This window comes from Aotus nancymaae, unplaced genomic scaffold (assembly GCF_030222135.1).
Source record: "Aotus nancymaae isolate 86718 unplaced genomic scaffold, 86718_ANA_hifiasm-v0.15.2.pri h1tg000021l, whole genome shotgun sequence".
In the NCBI taxonomy this organism is placed as follows: Eukaryota; Metazoa; Chordata; class Mammalia; order Primates; family Aotidae; genus Aotus; species Aotus nancymaae.
The window spans coordinates 17125834-17144783 of record NW_026988433.1 but is presented as its reverse complement, the minus strand read 5'-3'; the positions used below and the strand labels follow the sequence as shown (position 1 = coordinate 17144783).

Here is an 18950-nt window from a genome sequence, read left to right as displayed (position 1 = left end):
TTGTTTATGTGACAGGGTCTCGCTCTGTCGACCAGGCTGGAGTGCAGTGGGGCAATCTTGGCTAGCTGCAACCTCCACCTCCTGGGTTCAAGCAATTCTCCTACCTCAGTCTCCTGAGTAGCTGGGACTACAGACATACGCCATCATGCCCAGCTAAAACTTTTTTATTTTTTTGTAGAAACAGGGTTTCACCATTTACCTAGGCTGGTCTCAAACTCCTGAGTTCAAGCAATCTACCCACCTCGACCTCTCAAAATTCTGGGATTACAGGCATGAGCCACTGCACCCAGCCCTAGCCTAGCTTCAACATATTCAGAATACTGACAATGGGCTACTGTTGGGGAAATCATCGAACTCAAAGTCTGTTTCACACACTAAAGTGCTGAGTATCTCATGTAATTTATCAAATGCTGTCCTGAAAGTAAAATACAGAATGGTTGTATGGGTTCTCAAAGCACAATGGCTCCTGAATGTGTGTCACTTTCACATCATCATAAAGTCTAAAAGTCCTGAGTAAATCCACTCTAAGTTAGGGACCATCTGTGTACAAAATTTCATTTAGAAAATAATGCACATTTTCCAGCACAAAATAATTTACACAAAAACATGAATGACCAATAAAGGAAAGTTTCAAATGATATGCTACTTGTCATCATTTCTTCTTTTTTGCTTTTTTTTTTTCTGAGACAGAGTCGCTCTGTCGCCCACGATGGAGTACAGTGGTGTGATCTTGGCTCACTGCAACCTCCACCTCCCAGGTTCAAGCAATTCTCCTGCCTCAGCCTTGCAAGTAGCTGGGATTACAGGCATCCACTGCCACGCCCAACTAATTTTTTGTGTTTTTAGTAGAGATGGGTTTTCACTATGTTGGCCAGACTGGTCTCAAACTCCTGACCTCAAGTGATCCGCCCACCTTGACCTCCCAAAGTGCTGGGATTACAGGCATGAGCCATCACACCCAGCCCTTCTTATCATTTTTAACAAACATTTAGTTAAGTTAAAAATTGCATCAAATATGGCAAGTAAATGACGTAACTCCTATACATACTTGTAGCCATCTCTAATGAAAGTGGCTGCAGGGGGCATGGGCAGTTGTTCAATTTTAGGAGGAATTGCCCACGAAGGCCGAAACAGACAGGCATCGGGTATCTTCAGAGGTAGCAAACAATGGCTCGGCAACATCTTCAGTGGAGCAAACATGGAGGATCCCACAAAAGGTTGAAAGGATGGAACTTTGTGCACATATGAAAAGTCCTATGACAACAAAGTGGGGTCAGTGTTAATACGGGTAAACTATGTAGGACACAGCACAGTGGCACAGGGCTATCATAAAAACAGCAACCAAAACAACTGCATTTCAGTATTCTTCTTTGCTCACTAGAAAATGCTAATGCAGAAATGTTAAATCAATCAAAAGACACCATTTCATATGCCCACTAGTGTGCCTCATGTTCTACTTAAAAGGATTCTTAGGAACTAATGTATATATGGCACATACATAATATCATTTTAAAGCAGATGTACACGAATCCACTTGGAAACCACTCTGCCCTGGAAATGTTAATGTATTGACAATTACCTTAATTTCCTCTGGCTTGGGACTTCCTAATCCATCTTCCACTTCCATTTTGAATTCTGTGAGTTGTGCTGAAACCATACTGACCATAGGGCTCTCCATCATGCCTAATGCTGTCACTGTCTCTGAACTGATACCATCTTTATAATTCATCACGGGAGAAAATGCAGGATGCTGTTCCAAAGACGGTGGAGTGGGGAACATCCTTTGCAAGTCTGCAACTGCTAAAAATAGGAAATTTTAAAAAACTTGTTTAACATGAAGGGCTCTAAAAGTCCTAGTTTATAGCCAGGCACACCGTTTGGCACCAAAAATAGTGCTAATTAAATAATCACATCAGTTCACAAAAGAATATTAACAATGGAAGTGTCTAAGAAGATAGCCATCAGCAGAGAATTATCTTTTTCTAGGTCCTGTTCTATTTTATTTCTTGAGACAAAGTATCACTGTACCATCCAGGCTGGAGTGCAAGTAGTGCAGTATCGGCTCACTGCAACCTCCACCTCCCAGGTTCAAGCGATTCTTGTCCATCAGCCTCCCAAGTAACTGGGACTATAGAACGTGCCACCATGCCCAGTTAATTTTTGAATTTTTGTAGAAACAGGCTTTCACCGTGTTGTTCAGGCTGTTCTCAAACTCCTGGCCTCAGGTGATCCCCCTGCCTCAGCTTCTCAAAGTGCTGGGATTACAGGCATGAGCCACTGCACCTGGACTTTTCTTGGTCTTTATCACTAACTTCTTGATGGTTTATGGTCTGGCTTCACATTAATTAACAAAGTCTATATAACTTGTATTTTTCATCCAACAACTGATTTCCTGAAAAGTCTAAGGTAAGGAAGAGGAATTAAACAGAAAATGGAAGCAATTAGATAGTTACCACTACTAAAAGTTCTATCTTTCAGATATGTATGAAATATTACAAAAAAATAAAAATTGTTTGGAGCCAGAATTGTGGTTCATATGCAGAAGATTACTCAGATAGTTTGACAAATCCACTAGACTTAGCAGCTGCTCTTTTGGGGAAACAGTTCCATACTTTTTCCAGACAGACATTAAAATGAAAGTTCATAGTTTCTTTTAAGAAATACTTAGAACAGTGATTCTGAACTCTGTTTTTTTAAGTTCCTTTAATCACCTAGAGTAAAAAAATATCATTAACAGTAGCTCATTGAGGCACTGATTGATTCTTAAAAAGTAGACCTACGTGAAAAGCAAGTTGTAGTTGCAAAACTTGGCCACTAGGGGGTGTCCTACACAGCAATTTTTTTAAGTTTGGAGCCACGGATTTTTAAATCAGTGATTTAATGTCCCTGTTTCCTATCCTATTGCTCGTTCCAAGAACTTCAACATTTAAACAGACCCATAATAACCACTGAATTGACTAAGATCTGACTCCTAGCTCTGAATCAGAAATTAACACTGAACAACTGTACCATGCTGGGCTACACAGTCCAGGTGCTGGGGACATAGCTCTGCTGTGGTCAGGTCACTTCCTCCCTTGGGGCCTCAGTTCCTTCATCTAACAGGGAAGGGAGGACTAGATGGATGATTCTCAACAGGCTGGCTTGCTTTTCTCTGTTTGTGGGGAGAGAGGAAAGCTTTCAACCACCTCAGCATATGGAGGCAGAAGAAAATGTGAGGACTTCTGGATTACATAATTTTTACTGTGTTTCTAAGTGAAACAATTATATAATCCCAAATCATTCAGCCTCTCTTGGCCTGTGGAGCTATTTGTAAAATAAGGAGAGGAAGAGGCCAGCGGGGTTGTTACTTCCAACACTCATTTCCATTAGCGATGCTCCACAGCTACTTATTTTCTGTAAGAGGAATCTGTATCTGATTGCGTTATACAAAATAGTACCTGCCGCTTCTAAAAACAAAAAAAAAAAAGAAGAAAAAACTCGAAAAACCCCAAGCTGATCTTCAAGGCACCTTAAAAATTTATAGAAGTAGAAACAGGAGCCAAACCAAACAAGAAACTGGCAGAGAACTATTTGAGAAGCTACAAAACCGATACATCCTGAGGTGGAAAAACAGGACTTCAAATGTAGCAGCCACAGATCAGTAAATTTTCTTTAAAACAAAGCCAGAATCTTTCGTATAAAGTTAGTCTACACTGGAGGTCAGGCAGGGTGGCTCACACCTATAATCCCAGCACTTTGGGAGGCCAAGGAAGGCAGATCACTTGAGGTCAGGAGTTTGAGACCAGTCTGGCAATATGGCAAAACCCTGTCTCTATTAAAAATAACAAAAATTGGCTGGGCATGTTGGCAGGAGGCTGAGACACAAGAATTGCTTGACTCGGGGAGGCTGAGGTTGCAGTGAGCCGATATCTCAACACTGCAATCCAGCCTGGGTGAAAGAGCAAAGCTCTGTCTCAAAAAAACAAAAAAAAAAGTTCGTCTTCACTTGAAATATATGCATCGTTTTTAACCCTTAGTTCCTATTCCTCCTCCTGAGCTGAAGAACAGCTACTATGAAACTAATATAATTTGTGTTATATTTCAAAATATAATTCTGCTTCAAAAAATCTTCAAAGTCACAATACCACACAATCTTAATAGCCAACGTAGCTCTTTGTGAAGTACAGAAATTATATAAATTCTCTTTAAGTTAAAAGGATGAGCTTAAACATAGCCTTTCTTTTACTTACAAGTATCCTATGATACAAGATTTTGCCAAAAAAAAAAAAAAAAAGTTCTATTATATTTGTTTTTGTATTTCTTCTACGAAACAAACTGAAGGCATTTCCACCCACTTAGGGTTAGCTGACTCCTTTAATCTTCCTGAATGCACGCATATATCTCAGTTTTCAAAGCCTCAGCCACCCTGTTAATTTTTATCAAAGGTAAATAGACAATACACAAAAGAGGAGAGATGATATTCTATCCACAAGAGAGTCACTTTATAAAGTGGTCTTTATCATTCTTACTAGGAGATATTCTTAAGGAAGACTCAGTCTGTCTCACTTCAATTTCCTAATCTGTAAAATGGGAAAAATATCTACTTCATATTTTTTGTGTATGCTACATGAGATAACGTATGCACTTCGCTGCGTACATCTAAACATTCAGCAAATGATGAAGTCAGTACAAATTAATTCTCTCTCCCAAAGCTGGGTTGGAAAAAGATGGAACTACTGTCAAGTTACGGGAATTTCTAGAAAAAGATGGCCCTAGAGAAACTTTGAGATGGTCAAAGGAAACTGGGCTCCAAGTAGGCAAAGCAAAAAGAGACCTTGAGAAACTCTTTGGTCTTCCAAAAATAGAAACATGATTTGTCTGTTCAGTTTTCTTCCCAGAAAATGGCTAAAGCAAAGGGTGGAAAGAGCCACCAGGATGGACTGGAGGTGAGCTGTCTCGTCCACAGTGCTCTGCTTACTCCTACCCTGCCTATCCTGCAAGACCTCTGTACTTCAGCAGGAATGCAGAAGACACCCACCAGCTCCTGCCCAGCATTTCATGTACTCATGCACAGGATGGAAGCCATCCAATAAAGCAGCTTCACTGACTTCTTAGTGTTCTCCCCACCCCTGATCACCTAGCCAAGTCTCTTCCAAACAGTAATGACTCTTGGAAAATAAACAAATGAACCCCAAAATCCAACTCTTTCCTTTTGTCTATTCAAAGACTCATACTTTAAACTGATGTGCTTTCAAATACAAAAATCCACAAGTGGTTAATAATAAAACCTAATAAAAACATGTTTTTGCTATAACACAATACTACCTTAACATAAACTTGATATTAAAGTAAACCTATTTGTCACTGTTAGTTGCTGTCTTCAGCATTACATTCACAAATGAATAATTATGAACCTATGCTTTCCAACACAATATCCACTGGCCAAATGTGGCTACTGAGCACCCAAAACTGGGGCTTGACCAAATGGAGATGGGCTGCATGTGTAAAATATACACTGCATCCCAAAGGCTTCATACAAAAAAAAATTGTAAAAGGTATACAACCATTATATATTACATTTTTATAAGAATGTGAAATACTGCAATAATTTTATGCTAATTACATGTAAAAATGGTACTTTGGACACTTAGTTAAATAAATAAAATACTGTATTTTATAAAAATTAATTTTTTTTAAATAGCCACTAGAAAATTTGAAATTGCATATGTGGCCCTCATTTGTGGCTTACATTGTATTTCTATTGGACAGTAGTGTTCTGTGTTCTAGACATTAACTTTGTTTTGTTTTTGTGTTTTGAGACGGAGTCTTGTTCTGTTGCCCAGGGAGGAATGCAGTGGTGTGATCTCGGCTCACTGCAACCTCCACCTCCTGGGTTCAAGCGATTCTCCGGCCTCGGCCTCTCGAGTAGCTGGGATTACAGGTACCCGCCACCATGCCTGGCTAGTTTTTCTATTTTTTAGTAGAGACGGGGTTTCACCACATTGGTCTCCAACTCCTGACCTCAAGTAATCCACCCACCTTGGCCTCCCAAAGTGCTGGGATTACAGGCTAGACATTAATTTTTATAATACATCTGTCTTCCCACCTCAGTGCCCAAAAAGCTATTGCTGAGATTAAAATATCTTGCCAGGCTATTTTCATTGTCACTTTTTGGGAGGATATACTGTGTGTTTTCCCTCATTCCCCCACCCCCTCCCACAAATACATATATTCTCACAAATACATATTTATATATACTCTTTGTATACATTAAAATGATCCTCTGGATCTTGCATATCCAGGTTTTCCTGGTATTAATATTTCTGTGCTACATTTCAAATTAATTTGTTTTTATAATATGTACTTTATCATAAAATTTTGAGTAGCTTCCTTTCAAAATAATTCTTTTTTGGACAGAAATAAGAGAAAGGACAGAGCACACGACATGCTTGACTGGGCAATGCCGCTAACTAGCAGAAGGTCTGAGAGTGCAAAATCTTGGGTGAGTTATCAGACATTCCAACATTTCACATCACTACGTATCACTTCATGTCAAAACGGGCAAAGGATCAACTGATTCAAACAAAATGAACAACTCACTCATCTGACCTCCACGTATCTATTTTAATACTGTTTCTTTTAATCTGTGAAGTTCCATGTTTGTAAAATTCTGCAGTGCAGAGTAATAAAAAAAGAAAAATGTTTAATTAAAAAAACTACAGCAACTGGCTGGCTATCATTATTCATTTTCACCCATGTCATGCTTGAGAAAGCTTTGCATATTTTAAAAAGCTATGGATCCACAAAAGCTGTCAAAATCGAATCTCTGTATACTTCCCACTTCTAGATTTGAGTAAATCAGCACTACATTTATAGGTTCATAAAGCTTTTTGACTCATCCCTATGACATGGTGGTTTTTCCCCTTAATTTGTTCTCGTTACCAGTTGAAGTTAATAAGAAGGTATTAAAGAATGATTTGCAATGGAATTATGTTTCTGCTTCAGCGTATTCACATAAGCTACCCTGACTTTCTTTTCTCTGGCAGAATAATGTGGTTTCTTAGGGTAAAGAATATACTAGAAAAAAGGAGGTTCCCTCTTTTTGTCAGCATATATAATAAAACTAGTTGATCTCAAAAGGAAACACAAAAACTTCAGTATGCATCTTGAAAAGGACCACTGAAACCAAATATCCAACATCCATGAGTGAATTACACTGATAAAAACTGAAACATTTTATACGAAGTCTTATAGTAGTATATCAGTCTGAAAAATCACTTATGCAGCATTTATTCTACTAGGAAAGAACTATTAGAAAAACAAACCTAAAACATGTTTTTAAGCTATAAAAAGCTAATTCCTAATTGGAAAACAAAGGAAAGGGATTCAAATTAAGATGGTTGCTCTATATGATTAGCTCTATCTCAGAAACACCAATTTATACACATTTAAATTCACAGGAAAGGAAGGGGAATTTCAGCTAAAGATGAAGCATCACTGAGTATGAGAACATTGTATCTAAGCTATAGGCAGTGAGCCACAATGGCTCAGTCCAGTTTCTCTACCTACTTGGTGGATAAGGAACAGCAGCTCTTCCATCCTTCCCAAGAGGTCGGTCTTCTGTCCCAACTGTAGGCATTTTTGATGAGCGCAGAGCAGGTGATACAGCCTAAGAACAGATGATATTATTAAAACAGAGTGACGTGTATGTAAGTAGGGCAGCAATCAAGTATTTCCTGGTGTATGCCTATTGGTAGATGCCTCCTGGTATAAGCATTCACCAGGTGAGCCTCTAGAAATACCAGCAGACAGTGAAACAAAGGAGATGGTTACCAGCTTATCAAGTATAAGAAACTGAGGGAGTTTTTTTCATGGATCTTGTGAGGGAAGATTGTTCCATCAAAGGAGAGCTAGAAGTTCTTAAGCAATTCTTCCCCCCCAAGCCAATTCTCATGGACACAATGATTACATTAGGCTGGTGCCTCCAGTAGTAATTGACAACTGGTCTGGTTTTTCTTGCATTTGGAAGCAGGCATCTAAAAGACATGATCTCAAGACTTCCAAATCTTTTTTTTTTTTTCCATTTATCACCACAAACTAAGTATCTTCTATATCTATTTTGATAGTTTTATCTTCACAAAAAATAACCTTATTTTGTAAAATTACTGAAATATTCAGAAGATTTTTCTCTGATCTATTATTCAAAGACAAATCAAGTGCCTTACTGGGCAAGGTTATCTTTAAGATCAAATGAACTGGTGATGAATTAAAATATAAAATAAAGCACAAAATTTTTACAAATAGAAGGCCTTTTATTTATTTATACTTATACAATGTCACAAAATTGTGTAAATTGAAATGTAAAATTAAAATTAAATTCAAAGACACATGAGATGACAACTGATAGCCTCCCAACTCCGTTTACAGGTAAGATGGATTAGCAATATCTTCTAGGGTAAACTGCTCATGTGATTAAATGCCAGACTAAAAATCAGAGTAAAGCAGAAACACTCAGAGAAATGAAAATTTGATTGAAAATGTCCAATTCTCCTTTGCATGTTAATATTGCTAAAAATAAATTCCCAAAAGTTAAACATTTCTTCATTAAGCCTAATAGCAATTCATAATTTATACAAAGAAGTAGGTGAGTGGCCCAGAGCAGAAACAACAATTACTAGGATGGTGGCTGTAAATAGACCAGGCCACTCCACACTGCTTGCTCTGTTCCTTTCTTTCTCCTCCTTTGACTTGTGGCTCCTTTTCTTTTCATATTTGATTCCCATCACCACTGCCAAAGGACCTAACCTAACCCTCAGGATCTTTAAAATCAAACCCAGGCAGCACTTGGCTTCCAGGGGATAGTCACATTCAAAAAAGGACCTATAATGCCTGGGTCAGCAATGAAGAAATGAGTCGTTTCTTCTACCAGACTTTTTCATATTGTCATGTCCTTTTCCTTCATGTAGCCACCGCATAAATTCAGACTCTAGTGTTCCAATCCAACAAAAGTTACAAGATTAGAGGATTCCTACTTTCTGCATACCAGACAAAAAAAAAACAGCCCTTCTGCCAGTTTAGTTCCATACTCAGTAGACCTCAGAGGAACACATATTAGTAAAGTCTGAAATCTAAAACTTTCCTAGCCCTATCAGTCTCTAACCATCATCAAAAAACAGACCAATGGTCTGTTCCTTATCCCTGAAAGTCAATCTAGTTCATTTTTGTTGCTTAATCAAGGCTCATTCCACACGAAAACTAATGTCCCTCCCCGCTTCCTCTCAATGACCCCAGTCTTTCCACATTTCAAGTAAAATCCATTCTCCCAGGCCACTATCATCTCATCTTCTAAGTACTTACAACAGTAATGGTGCATAATATCTGTTAGATACATTTTATTTTAAAGTCAGAATTGGCTTTTGAAATGTTTCCTACTTAACCTTCAAGCCTTAACTTAAACACTGCTCCCCATCACTTTGTATCTGAATGTCCAGCAACTTTAGATTCAGGTTTATTACTGACTCACAGCAATAAGTATATTATAACTTTATTTATGTGCCATTTCTCCAGAAGTCTGTGAGTGACTCAAGTATAAGGTGGTAATTTAATCATATTTCTAACCTCGATGATTAGCCTTAGTACCACCACAAAGCAATTAATCATCAAATGATTAACAAATGTATGTAAAATGGATGAATAAGGGGTAGGTAAGCGAATAAATGAAAGAAAAATTAACTAATAATTTTTTTTTTGAAAATAGAGCCTATCTTACTCATCTCTTAGGTCTCCCAGAAAAAACAGGCACTTGTGTTTGCCCAAAGGTACGGAGGTGATCAGGAGGATGAGGACACATATTTCCTAACTCTTAGTTCAACTGATCTCCAAATAATTACAATTATTCCTCTTTGTCATTTTAATCACATGATGCCTTGTATTCTTTAACTTCTATGTATATAAATTCTACTTCCCTACCACGATGCCATGATCTTAAAAAGTATAGATCATATTTTCATATCTAACCTATGACTTATTAGATGAATAAAAATTTACGTGGGCATTACTTTAAAAATCAAATCTAAGGGACAATATATTTCTAATAGTCCAATGGTATTTGGAAGACTTTACTAAAATGAATGTGAAAAGATTTTAGTACTTGTAACTGGAAGCACTAATGAAAAAGATCCTTGAATGAACAAAACTCTAGAGGGGGGTACACTACAATAATAATCTTTACAATCTTTTCCAAGTATATAAACTTTTTTTAATATACAGTGTGACTAGACTCCAGTATACAGACATTTATAAAGAACATTCAGAACCTGAAATAAGAGCCCCCGAATTCAGTAGACCAAACTGTAAAGAAATACTACAACAGCGACATGAAGTCCTTTCATGTAGCGAAATTTCTGTGCATGTAGCTATGGCAAACTCACCCCAAGTTCGTCGTCATCAGAATTATCAAAGATGTTGTCTAAGTCATGCAGGGAAGGTGCCAAATCTGTTACCTGCGTAAGGCTACTGGAGCCAGCTCTGCCAGCAGCATTATCCTGCCGGACATCTGTAGGAAAGGAAGCAAAAGAAACAGAATAAACAACTCCACCAAGTGCAAAGGGGTGGGGAGAAGACACGGATCTCAATGAACATGACCTGCCTGAGTTTTTCCCTATGGTTTTAGTTAAATTTAGAAACAATTATTTCCAAATATGTTTATCAGTTTTGAAAGGAACTGAAAAACTATAGAATATATTAAAGATGAGATTAAATTCTTGTTATTACGATAAGAATAAAATTTTATATTGAGAAGCATCTCCCTTGCATTTTATTTTAGCAACAATCCAAGTGAGGCAAATAATCATTGTACACACCTGTTTTAGTAGCAGAACTGAAAATAGACATGGCATTTTTCCCATCAGGCACCGGCGTGGAATGACCTGGTGTAGTGACATCCTTGGTACCAAATCCATCCTCTGACTGTATAATAAATTCAGCCAAACAAAACACATGAACACCAACCCAAAGTGTGAAATATGAGGGAGAACACAAAGAATTAGAGGGTAGAATGGAACTTGTTATGAGCACAAGTATGATAAACCATGGTCTATGCAACCAAAGGAAATAAAAGATAGGTCCTTTCTCCAGAATTTTAACAGAACCATGAGCTCCCCACTTTCCCCTCAATCCTATGGGGTATTCTGAGTGAATCAGTTTTTTATGCCTAAGGAGTACTGGTGGCATTTGATTATAGACCTGCCCTGATGTTAAAAGCTGCCTTTAACAACATTTTAGATGATGAAGTATAGATTAAGCTTTCTGGATCTAGGGAGATCTGTATAAAACAATCTAAAAAGCATTCCCCAGTGGCCTCTTATAATTGTCTTACTTCTTTGATTCTCAAGAATACCTCTTTTGATGGCCCAGTATTTTAGAATGTCTTAAAATTGAAAATTAAAGACAGCAGACACAACCAGTACTCATTTTAATAATAATGAAACCAGTAAAATTCTGATAGTCTATGGGTAGAGCTGATATGAATCCAGAGAATACACAGGTATAGCGCTCAGCACAGTGAGGATAATAAGCGCTTGATAAATTGTATACACATACTACGATCAACATTTTTCCCTTTACATTTTGTGTATTTTGGAATAATATTTTAAAAGAAATAAGCAGGGAGCATAGGCCAACAAGAATTAGCATATGAGAGGAAACATGCACTGTACAAGCTATAGCCTGGAAAATATGAGGCTTCATTTATGTTCGGCTGACTTTTAAACAAAGGTGAGCCATGACATAAAAAGGAACAATACGCTGTTCAATACAATAGTACCAAGAGCATGAATATGGGGACAGAGCAATCAGGCAAGACTATCTGAAACGTTCTGCCTCCAAAGTCTTCTCACACGTTTTACTGACATAGATAGAAACCCACACGTGCTGGACTCTCTCTATGTTAAATGGTACCTTATTCTTTTTCAGGGAATCTTTCTCCGTCCCTTGTTTGCATTTCTTGTTGGCTGTAAAGATGTATTTTATGTCACCATCTTCAAAGGTGTATGGGTCATTCACTTCTCCCAAACTGTCTCCGGGTTGTTGTGATAGAGGCAATGGGTCAAGGAAGTGGAGTGGCTGCATCTGCGGCTGTTTGTCTTGCCAGATTTTAAACCGTTTGTTAGGTTGTGCTAAGAGTCTAAAAGACAAAATGACAATTGAAACAAGATAAACAAGGTTAAATGAGTTTCTTTAAAAAAAAGAGGCATTATGACAAAGCATTTACTTTTTGTAAAAAAAAAAAAAAAACTAAAAATTCACCTATATGGTGATTTGCTTTTATAATTTATATTCATGATTAAATAAAAGTTACTTAGTATACTTTTTCAAGAATATATGTTTTTGTCTCTGGGTCCATGAATTTCACTTAAGAGCACAGGTTCTCAGGACAGACTGCCTAGGTTTAAACTCCATCTGTGTCATTTACTAACTGCATGGCCCTAGTTTCTCAGTTATAAAATTACCATAATAATATGATATGGTGAAGATTAAATGAGTTAATCTATGTAAAGTGTTTAGAATGAGCTGATCAAAAGCACTGTAAATATTATACTAGATACATGATACATACACTTGAATGCAGGCAAAGCCTTCCTCAAAAATGTCAACATACAAAGAAGGCACTAATAGCAATATGGAAAGTCTCATAAAGCTATATTCTTTAATTAACAAACAGTAGGCCAAAAATATATTAATATATTCTGAGTGTACTAACATGGCACAAAGAGGTCTTTATATGCCCGTGTGTTTAAATGACATGTGTGCTATGCTGTATGTAGAACAAAGCATTTGACCATTAAAGATTTTCCATACGCAGAGTCAAGGACAAAGAAAAGTCGGCTTCAATTTTGAACCTGAAGTTTAGCAGGGAAAGATGGGGAGGGAGCCCATAGCCTTCCAGTGGATGGGTAGGTGGTGCAGAGAGCTGTCTTACCTTTGCAATGCAGTGCTCTCTGAGTTTACCTCCATTTTGGCATCACATCTCTCACCCTGGAGCTCTGGAGGCCTGAACTCAGCATCATCACAGGGAGGGAGACGATAACTATGCCACCACTTATCTGATGACTCCGGGTTCGAGGGCCTAATCCCACAATATAAGGCTGTCTCGCTGACCTCTGCCATGAGAGGCAGTCTTTGGCCTACGAGGACAGTTCTGTCATCCAGAGTAGACAACTGCTGGAGTTCTAGCCCATTTCCATAGAGGGCTGGATTCACAGGGACCGATGGTGGGTCCAAACTCTCTGTTTCCTGACCTCGTGGCTGAGGGCTGAGTGTTGGCGGCAGAGGGGATATAGGGGAATTAGGTGAATCCATAGGATTCAGATTCATTTGCTTGCTTGTATTTCTGGAAGGCACGGCCATTTGCTTATCATACTTCCTACTGCTAGACACCTCTAAGGAGGAGTCTATCCCTGCCAACCCTAGTTTCTGTCCTGTTGTATCTTGTTCCATGCATAATTCTTCGGCCACAGAGGGCCTATGGTGAAATGGTATTAACGGTCTCTTTTGCAGCTTGTCTCCTTTTTCCTGTCTTTCTGTTGTTTTGTGCTTAGAAGAAGCAGGAGGCGGTAAAGATGAAGATGATGATGGTCCTGCACTGAACCCTGGTTGAGATATTGTGGGAGGTCGATTGGGTCCTACTGCACAACGTTTTAAAAGCTTATGCCTAAAACGAGAGTAAACAATTACATCATTATAACATTAAAAAAAGAGATTCTCTGACAAAATTTTGTCTTTTAAAGCACACATTAGATGTACTAATACATATAAAAGGGCTCTAGTTTTTAATACCTTTAAAACTAAAAAGCGCAATATATCCGAATGAAAAATGAAGAATCAATCATATACAAGTTAAGCAGGTAAGAAATGGGCGTAACGAGAAATGTAAAATGCATTGCTAACCCCTACAAAATCACTGATTCAAAAAAACCCAAATCTTTTAGATTTGGTGAGGGCCTCAAATAACATGTTCAATATACTGCATCTTAAAACCATGAGAGTAGAGTCATGAGATCGTCTGCCAAGAAAAAACAAAGTTTCCAATTTCTATTTTATAACAGTCTACTAACTGCAATACAGAATGGCTTATAATGGCTTGTAGTGCTGTAAATTGGGAATAAAATAACTATGCAACTACTCTGCCTCATAGTGTGGAACTAAAACAGTAAGTTTCAATCCTAAAAACATTTAATAGGATAAATACACTAGAAACTTTATGTGCCACTATATTCAGGAAAGAAGGGATAAAAGACAACTTTGGATCTTACAGACACACGTTAAAATGATAGAAGTTAACAGCACACATACACAAATGCACCTGAACCGTCTAAGCAGAAAAACTAAGTCGGCTCACACCCTAACACACTTCTTGGCAAGCACGGGTGTGAGAAATGGCTCAGTAAGAGCCCACTAGATGATGCCAAGGTTTAATCTGTATAACAAAGTTACACTGCAGGTCAGTCAGTACCTCCCAATATATAAATCATTCCCAGGGAAAAATGTGAGCTCTCCTGCCGGTGTAGTAGTAACTCTCTGAGGCCACTAGGGTGGCATTAAATTACTGCTGCATTGCACTAAATGATGCCCTAGTGAGCAGTAAAACGGATTTGTGGGGCATAATGGGATGGTTTAGTGGGACAGCAGGATGGCTGCCCTGCTCCCGAAGGCCATTAAATAGTGGAAGGAGTGGACTGTACCATAATGGGTTTGGTAATCCTGCAGCAGATAATCTGAAAACACTCTTGCCAAAATCTTTGCTACTCTAAAAAAAATAAAAACAAACACTCCTGAACTTCTTCTCTTTAGGCCCAAAGAGCATGGTACCACAATAACATGTGAATGTCTCATCAGAAACTATCTCAGTGATATCTTATGAAGGTACTTATTTTAGAACCTAAAATTTAAGGCTTTTAGATAAAACATTCTAATTTGGATTTTCTCAGAGAACATAACCATACTAGTTCTTTGAGAGATACTATATGATACTCTCCTCAAAGTAAAGATTTTTTGCAAAGTAGATAATCTAGTCATAAAGCATGTTTTTCAACTGGTTTTCATGACTCAGCTACATTGCAAATGGTTAGAATGAGGAATGCACAATAGGTAGGAGAGAATCACAGTGCATCTCAGCAGAAAAGGAACCTGGTGTAGGCAGTGGGAAATCAGACTAAGATGGCACACTATATGGGTGACTGGTGGTAGGAAGAAACCTGAGGCAGGACCCAAACATGTAGAAATAGATCATCACTAAAAGAACAAGGAAAGGAGAAGGACTAGAATGGACATTTCAAAGGAAGTCAGTTTGAAATCCAGTGACCGATTACATCTAAAAAGTGAAGAAAAATAAATGATACTCTACAGGCTGAGAAAGTTGTGATAAAAATGACCACAATACGGTCCCAGGTATGTGGGGAAGCATACATGGCAAAAGTTAAGGATTTTTCCTTTTCTTTTTCTTTTTTTGAGATGGAGTCTTGCTCTGTCACCCAGGCTGGAGTGCAATGGTGCAGTCCTGGCTTACCACAACCTCCGCCTCCTGGGTTCAAGCGATTTTCCTGACTCAGACTCCTGAGTAGCTGAGATTACAGGCACGCGCCACCACGCCCAGTTAATTTTTGTATTTTTTGTTAGTAGAGATAGGGATTTACCATGTTGGTCAGGCTGGTTTCAAAGTCCTGACCTTGTGATCTGCTTGCCTCTGCCTCCCAAAGTGCTGGGATTACAGGCATGAGACACCGTGCCCAGCCTAAGGATTTTTCTTAAAGGCATTCCCCAAAATACAAGACTATATAAAAGTCAGGTTGGGACAGAAGTTTGAAAGTCAACGGAATGGTGCCTTGGTATGCATATAGTTATAAAAAAGACCTGAAGATATGAACATTTGGCAAAGACATAGAGTAGTGATTCCAGATAACAAAAACAAAAGCATTATTTATTTACACTTAATGTGTTACAAAAATAATTCCAGGTAGCTAATAAAAATGTGCTAAGAATCACTAAATAGTTTATTTAAGTGAAAAAATATGGGTTACGGAAAGAGCAGGGAAAATAAGACAAAAGGCAAAAGTTAAATACACTACAATTTATATCCTATGTATGTGCTTAAGGCTGGCCATAACATGGCTGTGAGCTATCCATAAATTAATGTTACTAGAAAAATACTTTTTGTCACACAATTCACAACAGCCTAGAGACAAAAGTAGGTATTCAGCTGCAGTATACCACACCTATTCTAAGACCAGAGAGAGGCTCTCACATGCTGAGAGAGGGAACCTTTAATGAGGAAACAACTTCTTCAAAAACATCCTCCCTGAAAAATCAATAATGAGTTTCATTAGGCTTATCCTTACATCTCTCAACAAGAGGCTACCAAGGCAGGGCTTGATAAAATAATCAATTCAGGGGGCAGGAGAGAAGAGGAAAAGGTGTCAAAGCTCTTCTCTAAGTGTACACACGCAGCTTCTGCATATATTGCAGGGGGCATATGCACCACCTCCTCAGCCTGAAGCCAAGTCACTTACGCTACATTAAGAAGATCTAACTAGAGACATGAATGGCCATCTTCTAAATACGCTTATCTCAACTCAACTTTTTATAAACACACAACAGTATCGAATTTGAAAGGGCATATTTCAGAAGCAGGGCTACTCAAAATAGTCCAGTCTAAGTGAAAAATCATCACCACTTCTGTCAAATGAGCTGGGAGATAAGACTTACACCCACTTAAAGAATTAAGAACCCTAATAAAAACCCATGACAATACGATTCTTTGCTACAACAAAGAGGGGTAAGTCAACAGAATATCCATGAAGAATGCAAAAATGTTCTACAAAAAAGCAATCTGAGGCCTTATCCAAAGAACAAAAGGAATATAATTAAGATATCATGACTGCAACAATTTTAGCTTTTAGCAGTTGTGACCAAATACCTGTCTCAATCAAAAAACACCACTGCTAGCAACAAAACAAATTATCTACAGAAAGTATCTTTAATCTAAATTCTATTGACTCAAGCCAATCTGTTTTTAATGTGTATTTCTACTTTGAAATTAAGAGTAGTTAAATAAAGTCATTTAAAGGACTAAGAATTGTCTTGTCAAACTGATGCCTTTAGTTTTAAAGTTGCTAACTGCAAAAAAGTTGTGGCAGCAATTTGGTAACAGGGTCAACTGTCTAATAAGCTCTGAGTCCTGACGATAAAACTGTATCATCTGCATGTAAAAAAACAACTAATCTTTTTCTTCTCTACGGAAGGAGGATGGAGAATTAGGAAAAACTGATCTGTGAGGCTAGGAGATGAGTCAACAAGATGTGCCATCATTTGATCTCACTACTATTTTGGCTTTTTTATTACCTACCTAGAACAAGAACAGCTGACTCTTTGGGTTGGATCCACAAAATCCCAAGTAGCAGGATTGCTAGCAGGCTCTTCTTCAAGAGTTGGAGTTGACATTTGGCTCCTCCTAAAAAGGTTAAAAATGTGACTTATGTATGAACATAATACCCATAGCCCTGGGGAAAAAAATGTTTAAGAGTTGAATACATTTCATTCAATGGTAATGTTATCCTGCTGACATACAGTTCAGAGCAACCGACGAATAAAACTACCTGTTTTATGTACTGGAAGCAGGATTCAAAATGTTTCTATTTGGCTGGGTGCAAATGTTTCTATTTACAGGTGGCTCATACCTGTAATCCCAGCATTTTGGGAGGCTAGGTCGGGCAGATTACTTGAGTCCAGGAGTTTGAGACCATCCTGGGCAACATGGCAAAACCCCATATGTACGAAAAAAAATACAAAAATTAGCTGGGCATCACGGCATTTGCCTGCAGCCCCAGATATTTCAGAGGCTGAGGTGATTGCTTACTGGTAGCATGTAAATTCTGAGTTAGGAATGATGGTGATGCCAATCACAGATTGTCCACATGTGTGGCTGAGACAGACACCTTTGCTTTCTGATGGTTCAATGTATACAAACATTGTTTCATGCACAAAATTGTTTAACATAGTATATAAAATTACCTTCAGGCTACGTGCACTTGAAACATAAATGAACTCTGTGCTTAGACTTAAGTCCCATCCCAAGATATCTCATTATGTATATGCAAATATTCCAAAATCTAAAAAAAATCTGAAATCCCAAACAATTCAGGTCCCACGCACTTTGGGTAAGATACTCATCCTGTAAAACATTTACTAGCATTTAAGAGCAGTATTTCTAATGTGAAATAGAAAATAAAAGTATATCCTACATGTCACTGTTAATTGGTAGCAAAAAGCGGATCGTTATTGTTACACAATAAAATGTATAAGGGGCAATATTTTTGGATAGCTCATTTTGCTACAGCAGATACTGCAAAGCATTTCAACAGTGGCTCTACAGGAATTTCTCTCACTTCTCTGCCCTCCGCTGCCCTCCTGGTTGTCTCACCTCCCTATTCTGTGCTGCTGAGAGAGGGGCTATGACCTGTTAAGAGTTGTGGAGGTGCAAGGCTGAGAGTGATTAAAAATCAAAGATGATAAATGAAAGGAAAAGAAAAAGAAAGTATTTACTTGGAAGTAATCTAGGCATTGCAGACACAAGTAAAAATATCTATACCAATTATTCTAAAGGAAAGGACCATTATAAAGTGACTAGAGGTATCTTTTAAATTCTAGAACGTGACATGATTTTCCACTGCAATTATTTTAGAGTTTATCTACCACATCTTCAATGGCCTATTCTAGAATAAATTCACTGGCCAATAAATATTTACTATGAAATTGCTAAAAGCTGTATCCAAAGGACAGGTTTTATATCTGTATAAAAACTTTGAATAGTAGTCACTTAAGAAATACTTCATTGGCTTCTAAATGAGGAGAGTTGTTGGAAGTTATTGACAATAATGTCCATATTCATCTGTTCCAGAGAATCAAGACTCATTTGT

General features: G+C 38.0%; 1 protein-coding gene across 2 annotated transcripts in view; it reads right to left on the bottom strand.

Moving 5' to 3' along the window:
- The window catches only part of MED13L (mediator complex subunit 13L), a 309405-nt gene that overhangs the window by 34377 nt on the left and 256078 nt on the right, over window positions 1–18950 (bottom strand). Inside the window, exons 9-16 of one of the 2 annotated variants that reach the window (XM_012469006.3) lie at window positions 17381–17485; window positions 12959–13690; window positions 11938–12163; window positions 10842–10947; window positions 10410–10534; window positions 7549–7648; window positions 1580–1800; window positions 1049–1254 (exon numbers count right to left, since the gene is read on the bottom strand). In XM_012469006.3, the coding sequence (XP_012324429.1) occupies window positions 1049–1254; window positions 1580–1800; window positions 7549–7648; window positions 10410–10534; window positions 10842–10947; window positions 11938–12163; window positions 12959–13690; window positions 17381–17485 (1821 nt within the window). The remainder of the gene's footprint in view (window positions 1–1048; window positions 1255–1579; window positions 1801–7548; window positions 7649–10409; window positions 10535–10841; window positions 10948–11937; window positions 12164–12958; window positions 13691–17380; window positions 17486–18950) is intronic. The other variant, XM_012469007.3, reaches the window with a different exon arrangement.